Below are 27700 nucleotides of genomic sequence, written 5' to 3' on the forward strand. Positions count from 1 at the left end.
CATAAATATTTTTTACCCCATCTTCCTCTGGTACAAAAAAATGCACACTCCTTTCTCAAAATCCCCTTTTCCCCCAATTCATTATTGTCTTTGGTGTTTAAGTGAGTTCACAGTAGGCTCATTGATTTATATGGTTTAATGGTTCTTTATCACATGTACATGTCAATGCTAGTTTGACTCTTTTAAATGGTCGTTTCAAATTTACAATGGAAATGTTTTCCCTTGCACTGTTATCACTGCCCACCCTCCCCTTATTTTGGAGAGACAGGGGCTCCTGAATTATCACTGCTTCACAGGAAAGCAGAATAGCTGGGGCAGTGTCACAGTTTCATTTATGTGAACAGATTTGTGTAAGCTTCAGGTACATACCAAAGAACATGGTGTGAAGATTGGGGGGATCAGATGGGGACCCTTTACTTGGAGTGTTGTAAGGCAAAGGTGCACTTCTTATATGTTGCATACAGCAGGAGGATGGAGCGCAGCATCTGTTTGCACATAGTCACTGTCATCTGAATCTGAGGCTCCTTAAGTCCAGTGGGCCACTGGTGCTCCCTGCTGATAATTTTGCAGAAGGCTGACTTGTCTGAAACTCTGAAGGTCCCAGTCCACTTGGGTGGCTGAGCCGTGATGACCCTGCCAAAGACAGAATCCACTCCACTGAGGCGGATGGGCTGGGGCTTCCTGACCAGTCCTTTCTTGCTGCTCATGGTTCGGAGCTCTGACGTGTGGCAGGGTAACTTGGGACTCACTCCGGTTTCCAGGAACGGGCTGTCTAGGACTAGAGTGACCTCTTGAAAGCACAGCTGCACTTCAAGGTCAGAAGGGGTATGTGGAAAACAGGGGGAGGCCCTAAAGGGGTGCTTGGAGAAAGGGGTAGGTGTTGTGTGCCGCAGCCATTGGAAGCTCTCATCCAGTGGGGTCCATGGTGACCAGAGCTGATATCCTGCCATTGACAGTCCTAAAGGAGAGGAATCAAAAACATGGAATTTCCCAGGCGAGGTCATGGCCATGACAGTTCACATCTGTCTCATTACTGACTTATTAAACTTACTTTGTGGTTCCCATGAACAGATTCCAGTAGTGATAGGGTATTAGTAATTCTAGAAAGGACAGTAGGGGATGGGGATGGTAATGAGTATTGAATGTGTCAACTGATATGTGCACTAAAATTCTATTAAACCTTTTACAAGCCTCTAAAGGGAGGTTTTAACCCATCCTACAAATGAGGAAATGGATTTGTCTGACATGGAATGTCCCAATCCACTGTTGGGACTTGGGCTGTGTTGGTAACTGCTCATGACAGAATATATACCTCTGAGGTGACAGAGGGTGCTGGGACTTCATGATGAGATCTTATTATTTGAGATTAGAAGCAGCTCAGGCCATATCTTAAAAATAGGTCACCCTTAATGCCATGTATTTTAACATCAGTGGTTCCCAAGTATGCTTTCTGGACTAACAGATTGAACATCCTTTGGGAAGTAGGTAGAAATGCAAATTCTTAGGCTCCAATTCAGACCTACAGAATCAGAAACTCTGGGGTGGGGTCCAGAAACCTGCATTTATACAAACCCTTCAGGGGACTCCACTGTACTTTTCAGTTTAAGAACAACTTACACTGTTCCTTTTAAGCACTTCCAGCCAGCTTGCACTATTTTTCATAATGGAGACAGTCTGCTCCCTCTTGCCCCTAAAAGTCTGTTTCCTGATACAAAGGGAACAGCTCTTCTGAGTCCTAGGCAACTGGGGACCACCTTAGAGGAGTTATACCAGGCTGAGGGGAAACACTTCCACGGGCGAGTCTCTTAAAATGTTCTAAAGCGTTTTTTGTTGTTGTTGTTGTTTTTCTGGGTATGGGTTTTTGTTTTTTCATCCATGTGAGACCCACTGACCCACTGGTTAAGACCATGATAATGATGATGATGATTTTGTCTTTGAAAATGAAGGATTGGGAGGTGGGCTGGGGATAGAGCTCAATTGGTAGAGTGCTTGTCTCACATGCACAAGGCCCTGGGTTCAATCCCCAGCACCACCTCCCAAAAAGGGGCGGGGGTGGTGGTGGGGGGGTTGGGAGGAGATTGCTAACTCATACTTTATCCAAGTAGATTTGGAGCTTTCCATCATTCTGTTTCAAAACTGACAATACTTAAGGGCCTTACTGATTTCAAGAGATGCTCACATTTCTTGAGTATCTACCTTTTATGTCAAGGGACATATACAGCAAATCCCTTTTCTTTCTAGCCTAGTGTATTTTTCTCTCTCTTTGCTTCTCCCACAAAATACAGTGGTAGATTTGATCTCATCCTACCCAGTAATTGTCATCATTGAGAAGTTGACAGCTTCACCATAGTGTTGAAGCAATGAAATTCATCTTTTAAAAAGAATTGTTGGTGACATTTCAACCCAGAACTGCCCCAGCAATGGTTAGTATGAAGAAGATGGGTTGGTTTACTGCAGCTGGTATGTTTCTCATGTTCTATGCAGCCTTCCTGCAAATTACTAAACATTCAAATATCTGGGCTGCCTTAGGATGAGAAATTGGCACCCAAGGGATAATTATCTATTCCAGTCTCTGAAGGGCTTTTGATGCAAGATATCTTGACCTTAAGAACATACATACAAGATTGGGGCCACTTTGGTATGCCACTTATGACAAAATGGGATGGAGAATATTAATTCCTCTAAACATATGCCCCCTCCCCCCCCAAAAAAAGAAGTCAAATCCTCAGGATTCTTTTCTTGACCCTCCTAAGAGGAAACAGCCTAAGTTAAAAGGCTTTGTCACATGTCCAGCCTGAATATTCAGAAACAACATGGAAGAGAGGGCTTACTTCACACAAGGTTTAAAAATGGTTCAGCCCATCCCAAGCAAGAAGTCACTGTCACCCATTCCAGGAGGGATTGAATAGGAAGTATACTAAAACTACTGTAATAGCTCCGAAATAGGGAACACCTGGTGTTTTTGGCCCCAAAGTATCCCCTTTCATACCATTCCTCCCATTCCAAGGGACCCAGTCCCTTGATTTCCCCACCTTGGAAAGGGGAACGCAGCGCCCAAATGCAGCTGAGGTCCTCGTGAACTGTGTGAACAGATCCCGAGGAGCTGGAGTGCTTGGAGAAGGGAATTGTCCCCCTGGGGCCCCTCCCCGGGTGCGGTGGCCAGACGGCGCTGGCCGAGGCGGAAGAGGAGGTGGGAGCCCGGGCCCGGTCCCACCATCCGGGCCGGGGGCTCACCTGCTGAACTCCGTGGGCCGCACGCTCCAGAGTGGCAGCAGCATCTTTTCTCCACCAGCGCTTGGCAACCGCCTTTGTGACCCAGGACCCCTGGGGGAGAATCCGAGCCCCGCCCCACTGGGAGGTGTCAGGATTGGCCTCCCACTCACTCCTTGGAACGCCTGGTCCAGGACTCAGGTTTCAGCAGGGCTAGTTAGAATTCCTTCCCATCCCCATCCTACCATACCTGCGAGCCTTTGATCAGGTCACAGAGAACAGAAACCCCCACCACAAAGGCTGTGGTCAGGTGTAAAAATCCTGGGCCTGTAGTTAGGGATAAAAATCTGTATCAAGCCGTGGGTGGTGGTGCGCGCCTGTAATCCTAGCACCTTGGGAGGCTGAGGCAAGAGAATCGCGGGTTCAAAGCCAGCTTCAGCAATTTAGCGAGGACCTAAGCAACTCAGCAAGACCCTGTCTCTAAATAAAATACAAAAAAGGCCTGGGGGTGTTGCTCAGTAGTTAAGCATACATGGGTTCACTCCCCAGTACTACTACTACTACTAATAATAATGTGTATTAATTACCCTCTGCCCATATTCAGGATTAAGGACCGAGGGTCCTGAAGGCTTTTGCTGCTGTATTGAAATGATCCAGTGCAAGGAGACAGAACTTATTACAAATGTTTGCCTGTCAAGAGAGGAAAAAAAAAAAATCTTTCCTTGACTTCCTGATTGAAAACCTGTCTGCTGCTGTTAAACTTCAGGATTATTATTCTGGGGAATGGTGGCGTATGCCCTGTAATCACAGCTACTGGGGAGGCTGAGGCAGGAGAATCACTAGTTCTAGATCAACCTGGGCACCCTAGTGAGACCCTGTCCCCCTAAAATAAAAAGGGATAGGGTGTAGCTTAGTGGTAGTGCATCCCTGGGTTCATCTGCTAGTACTCACAGGTTGGGGAGGGCGATTCTGTCTCATGTTGCAATGCTGAAAAACTGATGCTTTCATCATACTGAAAAAGTGACTTGACAAGTTTGTAAGCATTGCTTCAATTGCCCTGGATGGCTGAGGGAAGGAAGGAGTCCACCAAGCTAACTCCTGAATCCCCAGTGCCTATCTACTGCATTGTCTAGCAGTATTTGTGGGGGGAACTAATGGCCCACCTGCCTTTTTCTTGTACACCCATAATTGTCCTAGCACAGCACCATTAAGAATGGTTACCTTGGGCTGGGAACGAGTTCCTGGAAGTGTCATTTATCATCCTTCCAAGTGTGATATGTAGTAACATACGGAAAACCAGAATCTCCTTGTATTAGCTTTTTTATTCCTGCAATGAAATAGCTGAGGCAGGTTACTTATGAAGGAAAAAAAAAAAGTTCTTTACCTTGCAATTGTAGAGGCTGAATCCATAACAATGTGGTGTAGGCTCTGGAGAGGGCCCCATGGCACATGGTGGCAACATACATGAAAGATGGAAATACAAGGAGAGGCAGGAAGCAGAGAGGTGGGAGGGGCTGGCCGGGTTCAGGCTTTTATAACAACTTCCCTTCTGGAGAACTTGCTCCAGGCGGCCAGTATTCCCTTTCCAGGGCAGCCCTAATCAACTAACACATAGTTGCCACTAAAGAAAAATATGTATTCTGTTTTCCCCTTCAGTTTATCATGTGACATTTTATGTTGCCAAAGTGATCATAATTAACATTTCATGACTGCATAATATTTACAATATTAGCCATTCTTCCATAGTTATACTACTACCACGAAGAACATCTTTGTGGTTAAAGTGGTCTTTGTGGGTTTTTCCCCCCACTGATTTTTTTTAATGAAATGATTAGGGGGTCAAAAGCTTTGAAATGTTTACTTGCTACCAGTTTACAAGATTCCTTCTGAAAGGATGATACTAGTTAACATTGTGACCAACTACCTCTGACCCTACCAATTTTGGCTTGGCCTCTCCATCGCTGGGTCTTAAACGTTTATTTGCGTCACTGGGAACTGAATCCAGGGGCGCTCTATCACTGAGCTAACACCCCAGCCCTTTTTATTTTTATTTTTTTTTTACTTTGAGACAGTGGCTAAGTTGCCCAGGCTGGCCTTGAACTTGTGATCCTCCTTGCCTTTGCCTCTCAAGTCGCTAGGATTACAAACGTGAGCCACTGGGCCCGATTGTTGCCATGTTTTGCTCATTTGTTAAACGCAAAGTGGGACATCATATTACATGGTGCATCATATGAAAGGCATTTCCTAAGTGACTTGTATTTAGTGTGGCTTAATCAACCATGCCTGTCTTATTGCTGAGACAGATTGCGCAAGCGCAAAAGATCTTGGAGCCGCTAAGGGAGTAGGCGAGGGGAGCCCACGCGCCCCCTAATGACCAGAACTGCCAGTGACAGGCGTGGGTGTGCAGCTCGCCCAAGGAGTTCAGGCATCTGTTTTCCAGGGCGTGGGAGCGGAGCGAGAACGCAGGCGAGGGCGCTACAGTGCGCAGGCGCACCACAATGTCGGGGTTTAGTGGGTACCGATTGGGCGTGGGTTGGCGGCGCAGGCGCACTGGCGGCCTATGGGGTCGAGGCGCCGGCGCACTCACTCTTCTTCAGACGGCCGCCATGGCGGGACAGGAGGATCCGGTGCAACGAGAGATTCACCAAGACTGGGCGAACCGGGAATACATTGAAGTCATCACCAGCAGCATCAAGAAAATCGCGGACTTTCTCAATTCGTTCGGTCAGCGGGCGGGCTGGGGGAGGCGGGGAGGAGGGAGGCCTCGGAGGCGGTTCTGCAGGGGCGCCGAGGAGGAGCTTTCCGGGGACCCCCGGAGACTTCTGCTCTTGCCGGTTTTCGCTTCCTCCTTTAGGCTCCACCTTTCCCCCCGACCTTAGGCTCCACTGGCAGTTCCTGTGAGGTTGCCCAGCCCTAAGCTGATGGTTTCGTTGTCATCTCGCTGGACTCATTAACAGGCCCTCTCCCCAGACACATAAGGCAGCGCCCTCCGCCCTCCGTGGGATTTCTCCTCCTCAGTGGTCTCCTGGTCCTTTGGGCTCCGCATCCATTCCAGTCTCCACTTTGCATCTAGACCGTGCAGTCTTGACAGTGTCACTACCCAGTTTAAAGACTCCTCAAACAGTTCCCCGTCTCCTTCAGGATCAAGTCAAAACCTCTTTCTTTAGTCTCTTTTAGTCGCCCCTGTCATCCATTCACTGTTCATTCTTTCCTGTCTTCAGTGTATGCTGTGCTCAGAATGGTAGGCGGTGAGATCAGAGTTAAGGCCCGGGTCCTGTAGGGCCTTGAAAATGCCCTCTTTATGGATGGTGTATTGTTTATAGTGGGTATTCTGCCTTCTTCTAGCCCATTCTTCCAAGCAGTTGTTCTCAGTATAGAGACAACTTTACCAAAATCTCTCCTGGGTGTAATGCTCGTGACAGTCTTAAATTCTTTATGCACTGTTCATATTCTTCTGGGCAGTAACCTATAGTAGAAACTTCTACCCTATGTTCTCCAAGTGTTTCTTTCAGACGCCTTGGTGCTGGATAGACTTTCTAAGATCTCTTATTATTTAATTTTGGTGCTGGGGATTGAATCCAGGGCTTTATGCTTGCTAGGCAAGCACGTTACTACTGAGCTACTTCCCCAGCCCTGGATAGTGTTTCTTAGGTAATTACAAGAAGAAGGGATGATGTCTAATAATCTTTTTTTGGTACCACTAATTCAGCAACATCAAGTTGTTAAGATTAAATAGGAGCCTGAGCAAAGGGCTACCAGCTTTGTAATACCAGCTTGTAATACCAGCTCCTAGGGAAGCTGAGGCAGGGGGATCAACTGGCCAAACCTGCCCCAAAAAAGGTGCTGGGGATATAGCTTAATGGTAGAGTGTCCTGTGTTCAAACCCCAGTAGTAGAAAAAGAAAAAAGATTAAGTAGGAAAAGCTGATTATTTAAAAAAAGAAGAATTGAGAATGAATTAACTGTTCTGTAGAGAGAGGACTGATCCTTGTAGCAGGAGTAAGGGTTTTGTCAGTGGGCTGAAAGTGTAGCTCAGGGGTACAGCATCTGCTTACCATAGAGTGAGTACTTTAGTTCCTTTCTCAGCCATGTTAAATAGCAAAAAAGAGGCCGGGTGCAGTGGTGCATGCTTTTAATCCCAGTGGCTTGGCAGGCTAAGGCAGGAGGATTGGGAGTTCAAAGCCAGCCTCAGCAACTTAGGAAAGGTGTTAAGTAACTCAGGAGACGCTCTCTCTTAAAAAAAAAAAAAAAAAAAAAAAAAAAAAAAAAAAGGCTGAGGGTGTGGTTAGTGGTTAACCTAGTTCAATCCCTGGTACCAAAAAAAAAAAAAAAAGATTAGTAGTATAAACATATTCACACATAAGTTGCTGTAGAAATTTTGGTAGAGGATGGTAATCAGGATATTATAGAGCTCATGTATCCTAAAAAAGAACTTATTTTTTTCTTTTAAGAAATACAAGTGAAGGAATATGATTTAGTGGAAAGAATGGATTTGGAGCTAGGAGACCCAGAAAGGCTAGACTGATTGATTTTAATGACCTGAAGATATTGCAAAATTACAGGCCTATTTACCCTATTACTCTTGTAGTTTGGGTACCCTCAGATTTAAGATGGGGTCTAGCTATAGTGCCCAGATTGGTCTTGAACCCTTGGATTCAAGTGACCTTCTCTTATCCTCCCAGTGCTGTGGCTACAGGTCCATGCTATCACACCTGACCTTCACTGCAAATCCGAAACTCTTTTTCATTCAGTCCCAAGACTCATCCTAGGAGTAAAATGTACCTGCAAAAACAGTTCAGGATGTAATTCCAGTGACTCAGGAGGATTGAAAGTTTGAGGATAGCCTGGGCAACTTAGCAAGATGCTGCCTCAAATAAAATTTTTAAAAGGGCTGGGGATATAACTCAGAGATAGAAAGTTCCTGAGTTCAATTCCCAGTACCCCTCCTACCCACACCCCTCCTGGGAAAAGAAAAATTTAAGAGAAAAAAAATTTGATGTATGTAGTACTAAGATTATATGAAATAAGCATTCAGAGAAGTAGCTGACAACAGGCATGTACAACTGTGGTGACGTGTGCACACTATTAAGCATCCTAATAGGGTAGCATTTGCTGTGAAAATCTTGTGATAACGTATACATTAATACACTCTGGTTTTAGATTTGTCCAGCTGCTGAATGCTTTCTCAGTGTTTTTTATTTGAATCAGTACATATTTAATGGGATCTGAATATGACTGGAGTTTCTGCAGCTGAACATTTTATATTCTTCAGTGCTGTTTATCCATGTAGGCCAGTAGCATAGTATCATTACTAGATTCTGGTTCATTACCAGATTGACCACTAGAGTAGAAGCAGTCAGCCAGGAAGGAACTCTTCCTCTTACCTCTCCCACCCTACCCATAATTTTGGTGTGTCTCTTTTCTTGGGAAATGACAGGTTGTCAGAGTTGATATTCATGTTTTTACTAAATGGCATACATAATGTGTGTTTTTGAGATGAAAAACAGTCTGAAAAACAATTTGGTTCTGTTGAAAATGAGAGTGTATCTAGGAATAGTGGGGTATGAGGTGCTCCTGTGCAAGCTAGATCTGGGAATTAGAGGAAGCAGCTCTAGCAGACAGAAAACAAGACTGAAAAGAATAGGGCTATAGTGGCACACACCTGTAATCCTAGTCACTCAGGAGACTGAAGCAGGAGGATAATTAGTTTGAAGGCAGCCTCCACAACTTAGCAAGGCCCTGTCTCAAAAGGGCTGGGGGTGTAGCTCTGTGGTAGAGCACCACTAGGTTCAATCCCCAGTACCTCTCCACAAAAAAGGCCGGGTGGTTGGGATATAACTCAATGGTAGAGCACTTGCTTAGCATGGGAAAGGCCCTGGTTTCCTTCCCCAACACTGTAAAAGAATTTTTTAAAAAAATAAAAAGAAAAGTGAAGAATATTCAGAAAAGCCAATTCTGAAGAGACAAAGATTAGTGGGTTCCAGAGGACGAGGGGAGGTACAGTGAGGACTGAAAGTACTAATAGGAACAGGTTTCTTTTAGGGATGATGAAAGTATTCTAAAATTAGATTCTGGTAATGATTGTATAACTTTGCAAATAATACTAAAAACCATTGAATTAGATACTTTATGCAGGTGAACTTTTTGGTATGTAAATTACCAAAAAATAAGAGTAGCAGGCTGGGGATATAGCCTCAGTTGGTAGAGTTGCCTCACATGTTCAAGACCTTGGGTTCAATCCCTGCAATCACACACACACACAAATAAAGAGTAGGAGTGAAAATAGGCAAGAGTGAGAAAGAAAAGCATAAAAACAGTAAGAAAAATAAGTAGAAAGTGGAAGACTTGGGCTGTAACCAAATTTTAAGAGGTGTGGGGAATAAATTATAGCTCCCTAGGCTCTGTAATTTTTAATGACTTTTTTTTTTTTTTTTTGATGCCAGGGATTGAACCTCATGCTTGCTCTAGGCAGGGGCATTCTACCGCAGAGCTACATCCCCAGCCCCTAATGATTGTTTTAATAGTTCTTTATAGTTTGTTATACTTTACAGACCTTTCCTTTAATGCTGGGCATGTTTTTGTTTTTTCACCATCATAAGTAATAATGATGAACATTCTTGTTAAATCTTCATGTAAAGGGGAAGTAACAACCAAAGACCAAGTACACTAATAACTTAGAGACTAGAAGTTCATCCACAATTGTTCAGATAGATTCAGAAAAGGTTGATTATGTTCTAGTAAGACCTCCCAAATGGAATTTGAACTGGGTCTTGATGGAAGATGCTTAGGCAGGCAGGATGAGTAAGATTTGGACAGGATGAAATGAAACTTGAGGCAGGATCAGAGTGTAGGCAGATTTGTCAAAATCTGCTGAAGCACTTTGCAAAATAGCCAGGGAAGAGATGAAAAGGAAAGTTGTTAGGGTGTTGAATCATTGTGTGGGAGACTCTCAGGGAGTGTATGTTTTAGATATAAAAAGTAAAGGTTATTGAGAGATATGACTGAGCGACGGTGTTGGAGGAGGTAGTGAGAAATAATCACCATGCTTTGATGCCTTTCTCTTTTTTATGTTGAGGGTAGTTGGAAAAAGAGAGGTCAAGCAGTTTCGGTGAGAGGAGTTTGCAGAGGAAAAGTTATTTTGGGGGAAATCTAGGTTGCACTTTGGGTGAGGTGAAAGGAGACTAGAAAAGGTAGAGGAAAAGAAGGGATTTGGGCTGTTTTTCACAGATGGAGTGTGGGTTCCAGAGGGTTCTTGATGTTCTCTGAGTTTTCTCTAGTCCTAAAAGGTCTAGGCAGATAAAGATGAAAGATTAAGTATACTTCTAGGGTTGTGGTAATGGTGAGGCTTCCAAGAGCTCAAAAACTTTTGATACCTTATTTCTTCTCCTTAATATCTGCTGTTTTTTTGGCCTCAGCTTTTCTCTCTTGACATTACAGACATTACATCCCTGACTTTTGATGGTCCAACATTAGACTTTTTCAATTTCACCATGGTTTGAAAGTAATATACATGCAGTAAAAACCATACTTCATTTTCCCCCATGCTGAGGATCCAACTCAGGACTTTTCACATGCTAGGCAAGTGCTCAACCAAGATAAGGGCTGGGATATAGCTCCGTGGTAGAATAGTTGCCTAGCATGCACAAGGCCTTGGTTTCAGTTTCCAGTACCACAAAAACAAAAGCTGGACATGGTGGTACACACCTGTAATCCCAGTGACTGAAGAGGCTGAGGTAGGACAAGTTTAAGGCCATCCTGGGCAGCTTAGTGAGGCTCTAAGCAACTTAGTTAGACCCTGTCTCAAAATAAAAAATTAAAAAGGGCTGGGGATGTAGCTCAATGGTAAAGCACCCCTGGGTTCAACCCCTAACACCAAAACAATACTGAGCCACGCCCCTAGCTTGTCAACTTCCTGTGGGTTTATTGGACATAACCCCATCTTAAGTTTGGGCATGTCTATTTTCTTTGCTTTGTCACTTCTCCTTTTTTCCCCTACATTTTTTATTGGTACATTATAGTTGTACATTTTGAAAGGATTTTTTAAATTAACTGTTTGCACATGCACACAATATGTCTCTTCTCTTGAAACTTAGTGGCCTTTTGTACATCCTTAGTGTGTTAGTTTTCTATTGCTGCCATAATAAATTTTCACAGATTTAGGAGCCTAAACTAAATAAATGTATTTTATTGTTGTGTAGGTCAGAAATCCAACACTGATCACTAGGCTGAAATCAAGGTGTCGGCAGGCCTTCCTTCTGGAGATTCTGAGAGAGGGTCTACATCTTTGCTTGTTAGATTGTTGGCAGAGTTCACTTTCTTGTGGTGGTGGGACTGAGATTTGTTTCCTTGTTGGCTGTCAGCTGAAGCTATTTCCTGTTTCCAAAGATCACTTACATCCCTTGGCTCATTGCCTCCTCGCCTTTTCAAAACCAGCTATGACAGGTTGTATGTGTCTTCTTCATGCTTTAAATCTCATCTCTTTCTTCCATCTCATTTCGACCTTCTACCATTGTCATCTATATTTATGGACTTGTATGATACATATTTACAGGTTCCAGGAATTAGGGCATGGACGGGTTTTAGGGGCCACTCTTCTGTGCCTTCTATCCTTAGTAGGTTGTTCAGTAGCATCTGAACAACTGTGCTTCTAAGATCCTTCTCACCTTGTCCACTAAGGTCCCATTATATATTATTCCTCTTCTTTAGCACAGGGTGTATGTGTTTCTGTGTACTGTGTGTGGGTGCATGTGCTTACATGTGTTTGGAGTGACATTAATCCTGAACATCAGTTTCCTTTTACCAGATATGTCTTGTCGTTCAAGACTCGCAACACTAAATGAGAAATTGACAGCCCTTGAACGGAGAATAGAGTACATTGAAGCACGGGTGAGTATGATGGGCAGGGGCTATCCCAGAGAGAATGCATGTTTCCATTTACTATTGAGAAAACTGAAATCAGAAACAGGCGTAGAGGAATTAAGTACCTTGCCTGGATTTAGGTATCTCTGACTCTTTTAATCTTTGATCTGAATGATATGAAAAAAGTTTTTTTTTTTTTTTTTCAAAGGCTCCCTTAGTCCCTTTGAATTTATCTGAATGTCAATTTTCCTTTGACAGGTGACAAAAGGTGAGACGCTCACCTAGAACTATGCTGTTCTGCTGCTGGGAAGTTGCTTTACAGAACACAGGCCACGTGGGAAAGGCCCCAGCAGCCTTCAGCTCCTTGTCTCCTTAAAGAACAACAGGGCTTTTTCTTGTTTTTCTTTTTTCAAAAGTGTGGCCTTTGGGCTCTGCCATGTACCTCTGGGAGTGTGATGTGGCATGGGGGAGAAGTCCAGGGGAATTGTTGGAAACAACATTAGGCATTTTACCTTTTCAGTAACATTTTATGGACCTACTTATCAATGTATTTGAGGTGTTCAAAGCCAACAGTCTGAGATTCTTTGTTAAGGTCCTTTCACTTCTGTTTCTCTCTCAGACTTTTCTCTTTGCCTCTGCACTGATTCTGTGGACAGTCTTTGTCTCATTCCCACCTTGGATAGGAGGTGGGGGGCAGTCCTGCTTGAGATACTTGTGCACTGGCAGTGGCTGCCAGAGAATGTTATTGCAAACCCACTGATTTCCCTTTTTGGGGAGGTCAAGGCCAGGCCCCCACCTGGCTTAAAGGGACATTTCAGAGTTTTCTTTCTGTCACTTGGGGTGTCTATGCCTCTCATATTTCCTTAATAAACTCTTCAACTTCATCTGGCTGCTTTGATTGTGGTGGGGAGAGAAACTATAGATGGTTTTATCTAGGTCACAGAAGCGTTATATATAGGATTATTATTCTAACTTACAACTTTCAGATGTAGCTGTTTGATTCAAAGTCTAGGTAGCTTACCAGCCTGAGTCCTGGTGTTTGTACTTCAGCTAACTAATTCATCCTGGAAATCGTTTGGTCATTCAGCAGGAGACCAAGTATTACTATGCAGGCACGTTATTCACCAATAAAAGAAAGCACTGAATCAGACATAATGGTTATATTCTGTTGAAATACCAGCATCCACAAAATTTAACCACAATCCAGGGCAGATTATCAGTTTTACAAGATTCAAGCTAAATATCTACTTCCTTTGAAAAGCAAACCCTGGAGTTCAGACAGAAGAGTCTATAATGGTTCATCCTGGTATGCAGAGCTTTCTATAAACTTGGGCCAACCTGCTTCTGAAGGCTTTTGTCCAAAATCAAATCTCCACTTTCATCACATGGAATTCATCGTGTTCTGCACACACTAATTTTCCTCTACACAAGTCATATTTGCCATTCAAAGTCTAACTCAAATCAAACTTCCCCCAGAAAGTACCCACAGACTTTTCCATTCAGTATTTGCCCTGTCCTTTTTCTTGGTTCCTCCTGTCACATTGTGCTAACACTGCCCTTCAGCTCTGGATTTGATCTTGTTGTATATGCATTCCATTCCCTTTTTCCTATACTGCCCAGCTGGATGCCTTGAGGAAGGTGTGTAGTCAGTAAATACTAATTAAACTGACTTGCAGAATTCAAGCTGTGTTGCACTGAGTTCTTTCTGTGTGTGTGTGTGTGTGTGTGTGTGTGTGTGTTGCTGGGGATTGAACCCAGGGCCTGTGCATGTGAGGCAAGCATTCTACCAACTGAGTCAAAACCCCAGACCCTGCACTCAGGTCTTTTTTAGAACCCCTGGAAGACCATTTTTAGTAGTACAGATGGAGCATCCATGAAATTCTCCAAAATCCAGTACTTTCTGAGCACCAATAACATGATACCACATGTGGAAATTTCTGTATCTGACCTCATGTGGGCTGCTGTCAAAACAAGCAACCTACACATATAAGATTAATTCAAGCTATTCTATGTGTATAAGATGTATATGAAACACTAAGAGATTTAATATTTAGACCTGGGTTCCATCACCAGATTATCTTATGTATGTACAAATATTTCAAAACCCCCAAAAATCTGAAAGCTGAAAGACTTATGATCCTTGCATTTTATATAAGGCATTAACCTGTACTTGTATTTAAAAATAGAATCTTATAATGGAGACAGCTGACATCCTTTACCGTGGTAAGTGCTCTTTTCAACATTATTGAGCTCATGTAGTATATTTTTAGAGTCACTTGAGTTTGTTATTCATAATATTTTACCTGTCCTTTTTCTTGGTTCTTTTCCAGGCTGAAAAAGCACATTTAAAGGCCAAATGTTAGGTTATCTTGTGCTCTGTAGTTCAACAGACATTGGCTTCTGCTATGTGTAAGGACCATGAGAATGGTAATAGGGGAAAAGTAAGGGTAACCCATATATGCAGAAAGGCCCTTGTCATGGGATATGTGTGAAAATGCTCAAGTTTTATCGCCTTATTGATGCCCATCTGTTAATTTATTGGTATTACAATACTGAGTTTCTTTTTTTTTTTTTAAATTTTTTAATTATCGGCGGACACAACATCTTTGTTTGTATGTGGTGCTGAGGATCGAACCTGGGCCTCACGCATGCCAGGCAAGCGCACTACTGCTTGAGCCACATCCCCAGCCCACAATACTGAGTTTCTAGGTATGGTAGTGTATGCCTGTTATCCTAGCAACTCAGGAGGCTGAGGCAGGAGGATTACAAGTTTTAGGCCAGCCCCAGCAATTTAGCAAGGATCTAAGCAACTTGCTAAGACCTGGTCTCAAAAAATAAAAAGGGCTGGGGATGTAGCTCAATGGTAAAGCACCCTCGGTTCAGTCCCTAGTACCACAAAATGAAATGAAAGAAAAATATAAAAAGGGCTGGAGATACAGCTCAGTGACAGAGTGACCCTGGGCTCAATCCCTAATACCTTGGGTGGGGGTAGGGGCGATGTAATGAATGTTAAAGAGTTAGTGCCCTAAGTACAATATAGGCTGGAAAAATAGCAATTGGTATGTACCATTTGTTTTGGAGAAACTGGTGAACCTGGCCTCCTCTAGTGACAGCAGTTCCTACATCCTGCATGGTGCTTTAATTTGTCCTGTATAATCATCCCCTGTTCACACCAGGCCCTGGCCTTCCAGGAGATGTGTGTGTATACACAACCACCCTCTAAGTTATTGTTACAACATGTTAAGTGCTTTATGCATTTTCTTTAATTTCATCCTCAAACAACATTCAAGTTGTTTTGTAACATATAGGCATTCTTATCTCTAGGTGATGGTTAGGAACAGGTTCAGAGAGGCTGCAACTTGCTCATGTCTTAAAAAGTAAAGAGGTGCTGGATTTGGGCCCAGATCTACCTCACTTACAAACTTCTTTAATCAGATAGGCATGGTGACACATGCCTGTAATCCAGCAGTTGGGGAGGCTGAGGCAGGAAGATTTTGAGTTCAAAGCTAGCCTCAGCAATTTAGCGAGGCCCTAAGCAACTCAGTGAGACCTTGTCTCTAAATAAAATATTAAAAAGGTCTGGAGATGTGACTCAATGGTTAAGTGTTCTGAGTTCAATCCCTGTTACCCCCAAAATAAATAAACTGCTCTAGCCAGATCTGAAACTGATTTTCTTATTCCTAGTCCAGTGCCTTTTCACTACTCTCAGATATTTTAAGCAATCACGCACCCATGCAAGTCTTATATACCTCCACACCATCATTCTTTTTCTTCATCTTTGGGGATGGAACCCAGGGCCTTAGCATGCTCAGCTTGTGCTCAGCCCCTGAGCCACATCTGCCTATGCTCGTTCATTTTGTGAAGATGGTTTCATGAATTTCCCTTGCAGAATCTGGACTACTACTACTGGTGTGGCTTCACTTCTGCCAGCTTTCCTTATATTTTTTATATATATATATATATATATATATATATTTTTTTTTTGTAGATGGAAACAACACCTTTGTTTTTTATTTATTTATTTTTGTGTGATGCTGAGGATTGAACCCAGTGCCTCACGTGCTAGGTGAGCTCTCTACCGCTGAGCCACAACCCCAGCCCTCTGCCAGCTGTCTTTTTCCAGAGGCTTCTCACATGCCAGGAAAGTGCTTTATCTCTGAGCTACATACCCATCTCACTATGTGGTGTTTTCTAAAGTCTTGCCTAAGGAATTTAATCCATTCCAGCACTTCCTGTAGCTATCTCTGAGTTACAGATGCTTCTGGAGCACAAAGAAACAGCTCTATTTGGTTGGGCTCCAGTAACTGGGATTTTACTTGCAAGTCGCATCTTTGTTCCCAGCTTGTTGCAGTTCATAAATAGTGTTATGCTAAACCACCATTTATTTTTGTCTCCAGTGCGTCACTAATCAATGTATGCAGGCATGGTTCTAGAATACTAACATTTCACTTTCCCTGGGGACGATAAAGTTGTTTTTACATTTTAATCTAGGTTTGCTGAATGTTTTTTTTTTTTTCTCTTTTTAAACATTACATTTAATTCTTATAGCAAAGCTAAGATGTTGACAAGATGGTTATTTTAAACTAAGGAGACTTGAGTTTCAGAAGTTAAAGTGTTTCCAGAGATACTGAATTTTATTGTTTTCAGTTGCTTCATCATAATGGAAAATTGGATTTAGTCCCTTTTCTTCTTCCTAGGTTAGACAATACAGAGAAGAGACTCACATTGTGCCTCCCTTCCTTTTGTTACAAAACCTTACTGGTCTCTGAAGAAAGATTATGCTGAAAAACTTTCCTGTTTTCTCCTGTGAGAAATGAGCTAAATTTTAAAAATCAGCCATCCAGCTGATGTACATGTACAGCACATGCCTGTAATGCCAGCAATTCAGGAGGCTGAAGCAGGAGGATTACAAGTTCAAGGCCAGCTTCAACAATTTACTGAGGTCCTAAGCAACTTTAGCAAGACTCTATCTCGAAATAAAAAATAGAAAGGGCTGGGGCTATAGCTCAGTGGTAAGCACCTCTAGGTTCAATCCCTAGTACTAAACAGTTGGACAACTGGGCTTGGTGGCCCATGCCTGTAATCTTAGCAATCAGGTGGCTGAGATAGGAGGATTGCAAGTCTGAATTCAGTCTCAGCAATTTAGTGAGACCTTCAGCAACTTAGCAAGATCCTGTCTCAAAAAATAAAAGACTGGGGATATAGCTTAGTAGTAAAGCACCTCTGAGATCAATCCCTAATACCACAAAACAAAACAAAAACAGCTTGAGGACAGGAGGTGGAGGTTTAGCTCAGTGGTATGCTTAGCATCCATGAGCTCTGAGTTCAATACCAACACCACAAAAAGTAAAGAAAAAGAAAACCTTGAACTGGATTTTAGAAAGCAGGAAAAAGGGGAACTGATCATTTGGCATTAGACAAGTATCTACTTCTCAGCTCTCCTTCTGTTACTCAAGCCTTGGGAGGCTGAGGCAGGAGGATCACAAGTTCAAGGCCAGCCTCAGTATCTTAGTGAGACCCTGTTTCAAAAAAGAAAAAGGACTAGGGATGTAGCTCAGTGGTAGAGTGCTACTGGGTTCAATCCCTAGTAAACCTCTCGCAAAAAAATATACACACATAATTTTTATACTATGTATGGTATACTGTAAGCCATACTAAATGGGGTAGAAAGCCCTTTTATCTCTAGGCTCCTTCCACACATTTGTATTTAGTTTCAAACAGATGCCTGCAAAAAAAGTTTGCCCCCACTCTTCTGGAGAATGATAGATGAAACTTGTTCTGGTAGTTTGTAGACAGTTGCTGCCATTAATAACTACCAAAATGTGATTGGGCTACGGGTAGAGTTCAATGGTAGAACACTTGCTCGAGGATTTGGGTTCCATCCCCAATACCACATAAGAAACAAAAAGAAAAGCTACTGTTGTAATCAACTTTTCCATCACTGTGCCCAAAAGACCTGATAAAAACAATTTTAGAGTAGGAAAAGTTTATTTGGTGATCAGTTTCAGCAGTTCACAGATGGCTTACTCTAACCCGGGGTAAGGCAGGAGTTCATGGGGGAAGAGTGTGACAGACGAAAGTGGCTCAGGACACAGCCACCAAGAGCTACAGAGAGAGCTCTCCTCACCAAGGCAAAATATAAACCCCCAAAGCACACCCACAGTGACCCACCTCCTCCAGCCATATCCCACTTGCCTACAGTTACCACCCAGTTAATCCATATAAGGGGATTAATGCACTGATTAGGTTAAGACTCTCATCCAATCATTTCATTTTGAACTTTCTTGTATGAGCTTTTGGGGGTCACCTAGTATCTAAACCATAACACCTACCTGCAGACTAAGTTGTCAAAGTTTAGTATTAGCTACAATTAAAACTCAGAACATTAGGACAGGTAAGATTATCTTCGAGATAATCTTTGTTTCTATAAAAAAAGAAGCAAACCCAGATATGCCAAGTAATTATACCCACTATAATGGCAAAGCCAAAGCTAGAACCCAGTCCTTATTCCCAAGGTCAGTGCTGAGTCACTCATGTCACAAGGGAGTTTCATTTTCTGTACCAGGCTGGTCATCTATCAACTTCTTTCTGGATCTCACTGACAACTTAGAGCAAAAGGGCAGTTGCCCGTGGCATTTAGTCAGGTGGTATCCATTGGCATAGACATTAGCATTTGAGGGTGTCTAGGACAAGTTTATCTTTGGTTCCTTTGGGCTTTGAGACTAAGAGCGAGGTTGGTATTGTGTCTCATTCTGCATCTCCCAACCATAATCTGTGAAGCATTTTTCAGACTCACAGAAAAGCTGTAAGAATAGTACAAAGAATATATGGATTCATCACAAAACAGTTTTGAATTGAGATTATCCTCAACCTGAACTCATTCAATGTGACAAACTCAGTGTTTCTTTTCAGAGTGAATACAGGGTGGGCATGGTGGTGTACACCTGTAATCCCAGTGATTTAGGAGGTTGAGGCAGGAGGACTGCAAATTTGAAGCCAGTCTTAGCAGTTTAGCTAGGCCTTAAGCAACTTGGCAAGACCCTGTCTCAAAAAAAAAAGGACAAAATAAGTGTAGTCAAGGATGTGAGGAAGAGAGACCTTTTGTATATTGTTGGGAATGTACATTAGTATGGTCATTATGTAAAACAGCATGGTGTTTCCTTAAAAACTTAAAAAATATAACTACCATATGATCCAGCAGTCTCACTACTTGCTATGTAGATGGTCCATAACCTAGAATGGCTTTACTATTTTTCAGCTTTACAATGGTTGTAAGCACAATAGACTTTTCAGTGGAAATTATCATTTCCCGACTATGCAGTACTCTTATGATGCCGTGTGGCAGCACTGAGCTGCAGTTCCCAGTCAACCAGGAAGTTGTGAGAGTAAACAACCTATGCAGGGTACTGCATTGCTAAACTTTTTTTTTTTTTTTTTAACCCCTGTAGACGGTTTTGAACCCAGGGACACTCTACCACTTAGTTACATTCCCAGCCTTTTTTATTTTGAGACAGACTACTTACTAATGTAATTCCTCAGTCTGCAATCTTCCTGCCTCAGCATCCCCAAATGCTGGGATTACAGGGGTGTGCCACCATGCCCTGCAGCTGTGCTATTTGATAGACTAAATATAATTAAATGTAATTATATAATTAAATTTCAATTGAAATATTTTCGCCTTCTGAAAGTTTTCACTTGTCTGGGCACAAGTGAAAGAGTATTTGAAATACAAAGGAAATGAAATCAGTATGTTGAAGAAACATCTGTACTCCCATATATACAGTAGTTATAGCCATAATAACCAAGATATGCTCTTGGTGTGGTGGTGCACACCTATAATCCCCATTTACTTAGGTTTCATCCCTAGATCACAGGCAAAAAACAAACAAACAACAACAAAAAAACACTCTTCTTAAACTTGTTTAATTGCTTTCATATGCACAAGTATCTTTGAAAGAAAGCAAAACAAGTCGGACCTGGTGGTGCACGCCTGTAATTCCAGCGGCTCGGGAGACTGAGTCAGGAGGAGCGCGAGTTCAAAGTCAGCCTCAGCAATTTAGCGAGGCCCTAAGCAACTTAGTGAGACCGTCTTAAAACATACAAATAGGCTGGGGAGTGGCTTGGTGGTTAAGCACCCCTGGGTTCAATTCCTGGTACCAAAAGCAACAACAAACACCGGTTATACTTTTTTGTTTCCAGGAACTCTTTCGGTGAGTGGGGGGTGCAAAGGTGGGAGGGAAATTTTGTCCCTTAGGTACGCTGCTGTGCATGTTAAATTTTGTAACCCAAAGTAGAGACGAAACAAACGATGAGTAAGAAGAACTTTAAGTGATAGGGCAGATGGTAAGAAAAACGTGGCAAATACCTTGAAAGTCTTAGGAACGAAGGAAGATTAAGAGAGGAAATCGCGGTAGAAACGCGACAACGGAACACACCCACTCCGCCCCCGGCTCGAGGTCCCATCTGCGCACGCGCATAGTCTCTGCGGCTGCGTGTTCTATGCCTGACCGAGAGCGCGCGAAGAGTGGCGCAGGCCTGCCCGGGGCGCGCACGCACGTCCCGCCCCGCGTCCGGCCCGCGAATCCTGAGGCCACCGGGCCAGGGTTGCCTAGGCTGCGGGGGTAATGCCCCGGAAGGCGGGGAGCCGGGAAGGGGCTGAGGAGGGCGCCGAGGAGGCGGGCGCCGAAGAGTACGGCCCTGAGGAGTACGGCCGGGAGGAATCGGGCGCTGAGGAGTCCGGTCCGGAGGAGTCAGACCGGGAGGAATCGGGCGCCGAGGAGGAGATGGAGGCCGGGCGACAGCGGCCGGTGCTGCGCTCGGTGAACTCGCGCGAGCCCTCCCAGGTCATCTTTTGCAACCGCAGCCCGCGCGTCGTGCTACCTGTGTGGCTCAACTTCGACGGCGAGCCGCAGCCCTACCCCACGCTGCCGCCGGGCACGGGCCGCCGCATCCACAGCTACCGAGGTACGAGGCCCGGCCGCGCCGCCTGCTTTGTCCCGGGGCGCGAGGCGAGCCCTCGCGGATGCCGATGCTGATCGCTGCTCCGCTCCCTAGGCCTGTGGACCGCAGGACGATAAAGCGATGCTACTCAGTCCTTCCCCCATCCTGGAAAGCAGGCGAAATTACTGTTTTTCCCATTTCATGGTCGAGGAACAGAAGCCACACAGACGTAGTGACAGATCCAAGTTGATGCTGCAGGTGGCAGAACCTTCTTTGTAAAACTGAAAGATTTACATTTGAAGGTGGCTTTTCCCCCTTTCAAGTGCATTTATCCCCCAAATGTGGCTCCATCTCTAATGCCTGTTCGTTCAGTCCTGATATTCCCAGTGCTTCAGTTTCGAATAGGGTCCCTGCCATCGTGGAGACCATAGTCCCATTGGGGAGAGAGATTCATGAATAGACAAGAATAAGCCAGTGTCATAATTGCTGCGATAGGAACAGAGCTCAGGGGGTTGTGGGAGCGTGGGAGGGGATTGTGGTCTCAGTTCAGAAGCAGGGTTGAGTAGAAGTCAGCCAATCCAAGAAATATGAGTTCAGTTGTAGACAGAAGGAACCTCGTGTGCCAAGACTGGGGCCTTGCCAGAAGGGGTGGTGGGTATGGAATGGTAGGAAAAGAAGCTCAGAAGTAGCCCTAGTGAAATAGGGCTGTTTGACATAGTCAGATTTACATACCAAGAAGCTCACCCAGGTTGCATAGGGGCTTGGAGAGGGAGAACTACTTACTGGTCTACCAGTTAGGAAGCTATTGTAAAAATCTTGGTGAGGGGAGGCCAAGGATGTGACTCAGTGGTAAAGCGCTTGCTTAACTTGTGTGAGGCCCTAAGTTCAGTCCCAGCACCGCCAAAAACAAAACAAAACAAAAAACCCTGGTGAGGGATAACCAGGCCTTATCTAAGGTGGAGTCAATAAGCTTCCCCTAGCTCAGGCAGAGAGTAGTCCTACTCTGGATTAATTTTCCTAATTTTCTTGTGCTGATCCTTCTTGATGGGTCTTTTCTTCTTTTAGGGTGACATACTTAATAAGCTAATGAATTTTTTATGGTACTGTGGTTTGAACCCATGACCTCATGCATGCTAGGCAAGCACTGTATCATTGAGCTACACCCCCAGCCCTCTCCTTTTTCTTTTCTTTTTAAAATTTATGTAGAAAATAAATGTATTTTTAATAGTTATAGGTTAAGAAATCCTCAGTCAAGGGGCCACATCTGCTTTGAATCTGGTGTCAGTCTTCTTGCTGTATTACAACATTAAGTTATGTCTCAGCCTTTTAGACCAAACTAATGTTTGAAGAGGAAGAACACAGACACAGTGCCTCCAGGGATCCATATTTCTGTAGAACTTATTTTATAGAGGAAATTGTGTGAGTTTTGTATTCTTCAAAATTTGCCTGGCTTAATACAAAATTATTTAAAAATGTGGATTTACTTAATGCTACCAAATTGTACTCTTAAAATAGTTAGTGTTAAATTAGGGGGGAGACCCCTTTCACCTGGGTATATTTTGCCACAGCAAAAAAATTACCAGTTTAAAGTTCTTAAAATTTCCCACCTAAATCTTCAAGTACTTATGCCCAAGGAAGGAGTGCGATATTTATTCTGAGCTTCCTTCCTCAAATGGAATCTTGGTTCTGAAGGTTTGCCTCCTTCCCTGTGGTTCCCCCCCCCCCATTTTCCCCACCATTTGTTAATTTTGCCTGTTCATACAGAATGCACCCTATTTTTGTCTGGCTCATTTCTCACACCATGCTCTTTTTGTACCTCCTTTTTGAGAATTAGATATGAGGAACCTGTGGCTTATTCTCTTACTGTTTGCAATGTTTATTATGACTTGCAATTGATTACTTGACCTAGGCTTTGCTTTTCTGCCCAAATTTTAGATTTGGAGCCCTAGGTACAGGTTCTGCATTCTGTGTGTTGCCTAGAGCAAGTGACTTGCCTTCTTTAACCAGTTTTCTTATCTGTAAATAGATCCTTTTTAAGGATTGCTGTTGTTATTGATGGTGGAAAGACTTTGTGACTTGTCGGCAGAACAAGAGGCAAGCACTTCATGTATGTCAGGGGAGAGAGAGAATAGGTGCCTTGTCTTAGACCAGTGTGTCTCCTTAACAGCCTCTGCTTGTGTTAACAGGTCACCTTTGGCTCTTCAGAGACGCAGGCACATATGACGGGCTTCTGGTTAACCAAACTGAACTATTTGTGCCATCTCTCAATGTTGACGGACAGCCTATTTTTGCCAACATCACTCTGCCAGGTACTGATGCTCAGTCTTTTTAAAAAGATAAGATTGTTCCTTGGAATAAGTAGAAGATAGGTTACTTGGAGTACCATTTCTTACTATTTTTTGCTAGAGGTTGGTGAGCCTTCTCATTCAGTCTTTTTATGCTTTGTTCTCTACTGTAAATAATATTTTTTCATATGGTGTGTGTATGAGTGTGTGTATGTGTGTGTATGTATGGTATTGCATATTAAGTCCAGGGGCTTTTAACCACTGAGCCACATCTCCAGTCCTTTTTAGTTTTTATTCTGAGACAGGATCTGGCTAAGTTGCTGAGGCTGGTCACCAATTTGTGATCCTCCTGCCTCAGCATCCTGAATTACCAGGATTATAGGTGTGCACTACCACGCCTGTTCAATAGATGTATATTGAACAAAGATGTTTTGGTATCTCAAAAGCACTCTGGGCTCTTAAAAGATGGTCTAAACTGAATATCTGATTGTAGAATTATGGATGCCATTTGGAGTAGGCTTGTCCCTAGGGTCCCAGAAGAATAGGAAAATAAGATATCATGGGGCTGGGGTTATGGCTCAGCGGTAGAGCGCCCGCCTCACACGTGTGAGACCCTGGGTTTGATCCTCAGCAACACATAAAAATAAATAAACAAAATAAAGATATTGTGCCCATGTATAACTAAAAAAATATTTTTAAAAAAAGATATCATGGCTTATTTGTTGACTTCTGGTGTTATATTTTTAATTTAATCCAGTTAAACTCGGTGTCAATCAGGGATTAATAAATCAATGAATTAAAGATTAATACCATAGTTCACTATTCATTTAAAGCTCAAAATATTTTATTTATTAAGTTGAACCCTGTGAAATTAAAGTTCTTCAGGAAAAAAAAAAACAAAACCCAAATAAGTACCTATGGGTTCATTGGGTTAAAACTAAAATGTATGTATAGATACTGTTTTAAAGAAGTGGGGCCAGACTCAGTGGTGCATGCCTGTAATCCTAGCAGCTCAGGAGGCTGAGACAGAAAGATTGAAAGTTCAAAGCCAGTCTCGGCAACTTAGCGAGGCCCCAAACAACTTAGTGAGACCCTGTCTCAAAATAAAAAATAAAAAGGGCTGAGGAATGTGACTCAGTGGGTGTCCCTGGGTTCAATCCCTAGTGGGGGAAAAAAAATGGGGGGGGTGTGTACAAAATGAGCACTGTTAGGTTAAATTTTGCCTCTTTTGATACCTTTAAAAAGTTAGTTCCCCAGTGAGATTAAAATAAAAATTGAGTTATTCCCAAATCTAGTTACACACTGGTTTTGATATTTATTGCAATATGGCAACAGCCCCTAAAACTTAAAAAAAAAATCTGTTCTAATTCTGCTGCCTATGCTGAGTTCAGCTTGGTGTTTATTTTGTAGACTGGCAGTGTTGCTGTCTTCTGCTGGCAGGTGGCCTGGGGTTGGGCCCCTCTTCCAGGTGGTCTCAGGGACTGTCCCTCCTGTGTGCTCTCTCCAGCAGTGAAACTCAGGGCTCCTAAGAATGTAAAAGCAGAAGTCACCACCCCTTCTTAAGGCTTAGGCTCAGAGAAGCCAGCATCACCTCATCTGCCTTCATTTAAGCAAATCACAGTCTCACTTTCAAGGGGAAGTTACTATACAGGGGCATGAAACTCATGAGGCACCCATTAATGTCACACACAACATATGTGCTCACCCTTTTCTTTTTTTAACCTAATGTAAGGTTCGCCTTTAGTAAACATACTTGCTGGGATTGGCAGAGCCTCTCACTCATTCCTTGCTCTGAGGCCTAAGCCTGCCACTGAGGATTTGGTTTCCTGCCTTACAGTGTATACCCTGAAAGAGCGATGCCTGCAGGTTGTCCGAAGCCTAGTCAAGCCCGAGAACTACAGGAGACTGGACATCGTCAGGTCCCTCTACGAAGATCTGGAAGACCACCCGAATGTGCGGAAAGACCTGGAACGGCTAACACAGGAGCACATTGAAAATCAACGATTGGAATAGGAGACTGAAGAATTTAATTGAAGTTACCGTTCCTGCATCTCAGCTTTTGATCATGCTGATGAGGATTGATCTAGATATAGGACTGGTCACTTACTCTCGGTTTCAAAATATCTTTTTTGGAGTAAAATAAGCTCCTATTGCCTAGAAAGAAGTACGTTAACTGACTTCACTAGGCGCTGTGATGCTTAGGGGCAAATGTCAGAAGTGTTACTTAGTACCTGCTCTTTTGAGAAGTACTCACCAAGAGAAAATACTTGCATTTTTGCCTCCTAGTAAGTCAGGAAAGTTTCAGTGTAAGGATATTTGTGTAAGTAATTCAGTGAGAATTGCAGCATGTTCTTTAATGGTAAGAAAGAGGCAGTGTCTGCTTTTAAGGGACATGTGATGGTTGGGGATATGTCCACCTCCCACTTTTGCAAGACTGCAACGTCCTTGAGACAGGGACAGGTTTTCTCCTCTTTGAGACCCTAGTGCCTCGGACACTGTGCGCCTTCAGTCTGATGGATGATTTAGAAGAAAGCATTTGGAGGGTCGGCCTCCTCTCTTGTTGAGGGGAAAGGAGGGAGGCCTTAAAGTGTGTGCAGTAAAGAAACATGTTAAAGGGAATCATTTTTATAGAAAGCACTTTTTCTAAGTGTTGCACTTTTCTTGTCCACTCTTGTTGCAATACTGTTTTATTAATGTTTCTAAACGAGGATAAGGTTTCCATAGCCACTGTGATAATAGTGTTTGTGCTTTTTGTTTTTGTTGTTGATACTGGGGATTGAACCCAGGGGTGTTTTACCACTGAGCCACCTCTCCAGCCCATTTTGTTTTTTATTTTGAGACAGGATTTTGTTAAGTTGCTGAAGGTCTTGCTAAATTGCCAAGGCTGGCCTTGAACTTAGAATCCTGCTTCAGCCTCTCAAATCGCTGGGATTATAGGCATGGGCCACTATGCCTGACTGATAATAGTGTTCTTGTAACTTGACATGTATCTAGGCAATAGCAGGAAAGAGCCATCCTCATGTTTAATTTAGTGTGGAAGAGCTCCTACTATAAAAAAGTTGTTGCCAGGCATGGATATCTGTTCCTTTCTGTAAAATCATTACATTTCTGTTCAGTTCAGCATTTGCATCAGTAGGACCTGGTCACACTTTTTCCTGGGATGTGGAGAAGCCGAACCCCTCTACCCTCAGGCTAGTTACTCCCAACAGTAGAATTGTCAAGGAGCCTGGAATGTTTTACAGTTTTATGAACATTCACATCCTTTCTTATAGATTGGATTCAAATTCAAAACTTAATTCAGACTTACTTCTTTGTAATTAATATTTTTTGAAAAAAAATCCTCCCATGAGAGAAAATTTAGAAGAGACAGGAAAGTTAAAAAAAGAAGAAAAAAAAAAAAGATCACTGTAGACACATTACTTAAATACAACCGCTGTTGAGCTTTTCCACTAATTTCTTTCAGCCTCTTACAGGGCATATTTTGTTTTATTGCTTTTGACATAGTTGAGATCATAATGCATATACAGTTTTGTATCCTTCTTTTTCATTTAACTTTATAACTTAAATATTTTTCCACATTAGCATAAGCTTTTCATAAACATTAGCATAGTCCTTCTTTATAATTAGTGTTTGGGGTATTTCTTGGCATCATTAGTTCCTTTGGGCACAATCCTATGTTCTAAAACCAGAGTGAAGCAAATGAGACAAATGTGAATAGTTTTCCCTATGCCCTTTAAGCATCATCTAATCTTACTCCTCTCTTTCAACAAATAAATTGGCTTTTTTTTTTTTTTAGCATGTTATAGTAGTTTTAATTCAGTGACAGACCTCTAAATATTTAATTTTCTGTTGAGGAAACAAGGGTGGAGGGGGAGAGTTCCCTGTGCAGCTGTGGGTGGTGTGGTGTGGGACAGAGTGGAAGCTGTAGGAAGTCAGCTGGTATCACAATAGGTTCAAGGTTGTTTTAGTTCTTTAAACTTGTCTTTGTGTCAAAATGAGATTTCACATTCCTCCCATGAAAACACACAGGTTGAGTTCTGTGTTTTTTGAGTGGAAACTGAAGGAAGTCAGCTGGTGCTGCAGTAGTTTAATGTTGTTTTTATTTCTTTAAACTTGTTTGTGTGTCAAAATGAGAGTATATGTGTCAAAATGAGATTTCACATTCCTCTGGTGAAAACGCAAGGTTGAGTACTGTGTTTTTTTGTGTTGTCCAAGGAAAACTGAAAACATATAGCATGAGTAATGTTGTTTTTCATTTGGAATCCTGTGAATGTATTAAATGTATTGTTCTTAAGAGATTGTGATGTTTCCTGTTTTGATTTTTTTTTTTAAGGCTGTTTAATACATTAAATGGCACAGAGTAGAAGAAACAGGTAGGGCAGGTTATTTTAACCTGATTTTTTCTCT

General features: G+C 42.8%; 4 protein-coding genes across 6 annotated transcripts in view; 2 read left to right on the forward strand and 2 right to left on the reverse strand.

Moving 5' to 3' along the window:
* Positions 1-27700, reverse strand: part of Cidec (cell death inducing DFFA like effector c) — a 554473-nt gene that overhangs the window by 160914 nt on the left and 365859 nt on the right. The window lies entirely within an intron of this gene.
* On the reverse strand, positions 119-20602 carry Fancd2os (FANCD2 opposite strand). Of its 3 annotated transcripts, none has more exons than XM_027931758.3 (2): positions 20434-20602; positions 119-958 (listed from the first exon to the last, which is right to left on the reverse strand). In XM_027931758.3, exon 2 carries the CDS (start codon positions 948-950, stop codon positions 414-416), a length of 537 nt encoding a protein of 178 aa, XP_027787559.2. In that variant the 5' UTR covers positions 951-958; positions 20434-20602; the 3' UTR covers positions 119-413. The 3 variants fall into 3 exon arrangements, with proteins under 3 accessions (XP_027787559.2, XP_027787558.2, XP_027787560.2); XM_027931757.2 differs by lacking the exon at positions 20434-20602 and adding an exon at positions 4595-4874; XM_027931759.2 differs by lacking the exon at positions 20434-20602 and adding an exon at positions 3235-3466.
* Positions 5774-12952, forward strand: Brk1 (BRICK1 subunit of SCAR/WAVE actin nucleating complex). The gene is made up of 3 exons (XM_027931760.2): positions 5774-5934; positions 12013-12095; positions 12327-12952. Exons 1-3 carry the CDS (start codon positions 5817-5819, stop codon positions 12351-12353), a joined length of 228 nt encoding a protein of 75 aa, XP_027787561.1. The 5' UTR covers positions 5774-5816; the 3' UTR covers positions 12354-12952.
* Positions 20603-27592, forward strand: Vhl (von Hippel-Lindau tumor suppressor). Its single transcript, XM_027931755.2, has 3 exons — positions 20603-21032; positions 23195-23317; positions 25131-27592. Exons 1-3 carry the CDS (start codon positions 20693-20695, stop codon positions 25304-25306), a joined length of 639 nt encoding a protein of 212 aa, XP_027787556.1. The 5' UTR covers positions 20603-20692; the 3' UTR covers positions 25307-27592.

Source organism: Marmota flaviventris, chromosome 20 (genome assembly GCF_047511675.1).
Source record: "Marmota flaviventris isolate mMarFla1 chromosome 20, mMarFla1.hap1, whole genome shotgun sequence".
Taxonomy (NCBI): Eukaryota; Metazoa; Chordata; class Mammalia; order Rodentia; family Sciuridae; genus Marmota; species Marmota flaviventris.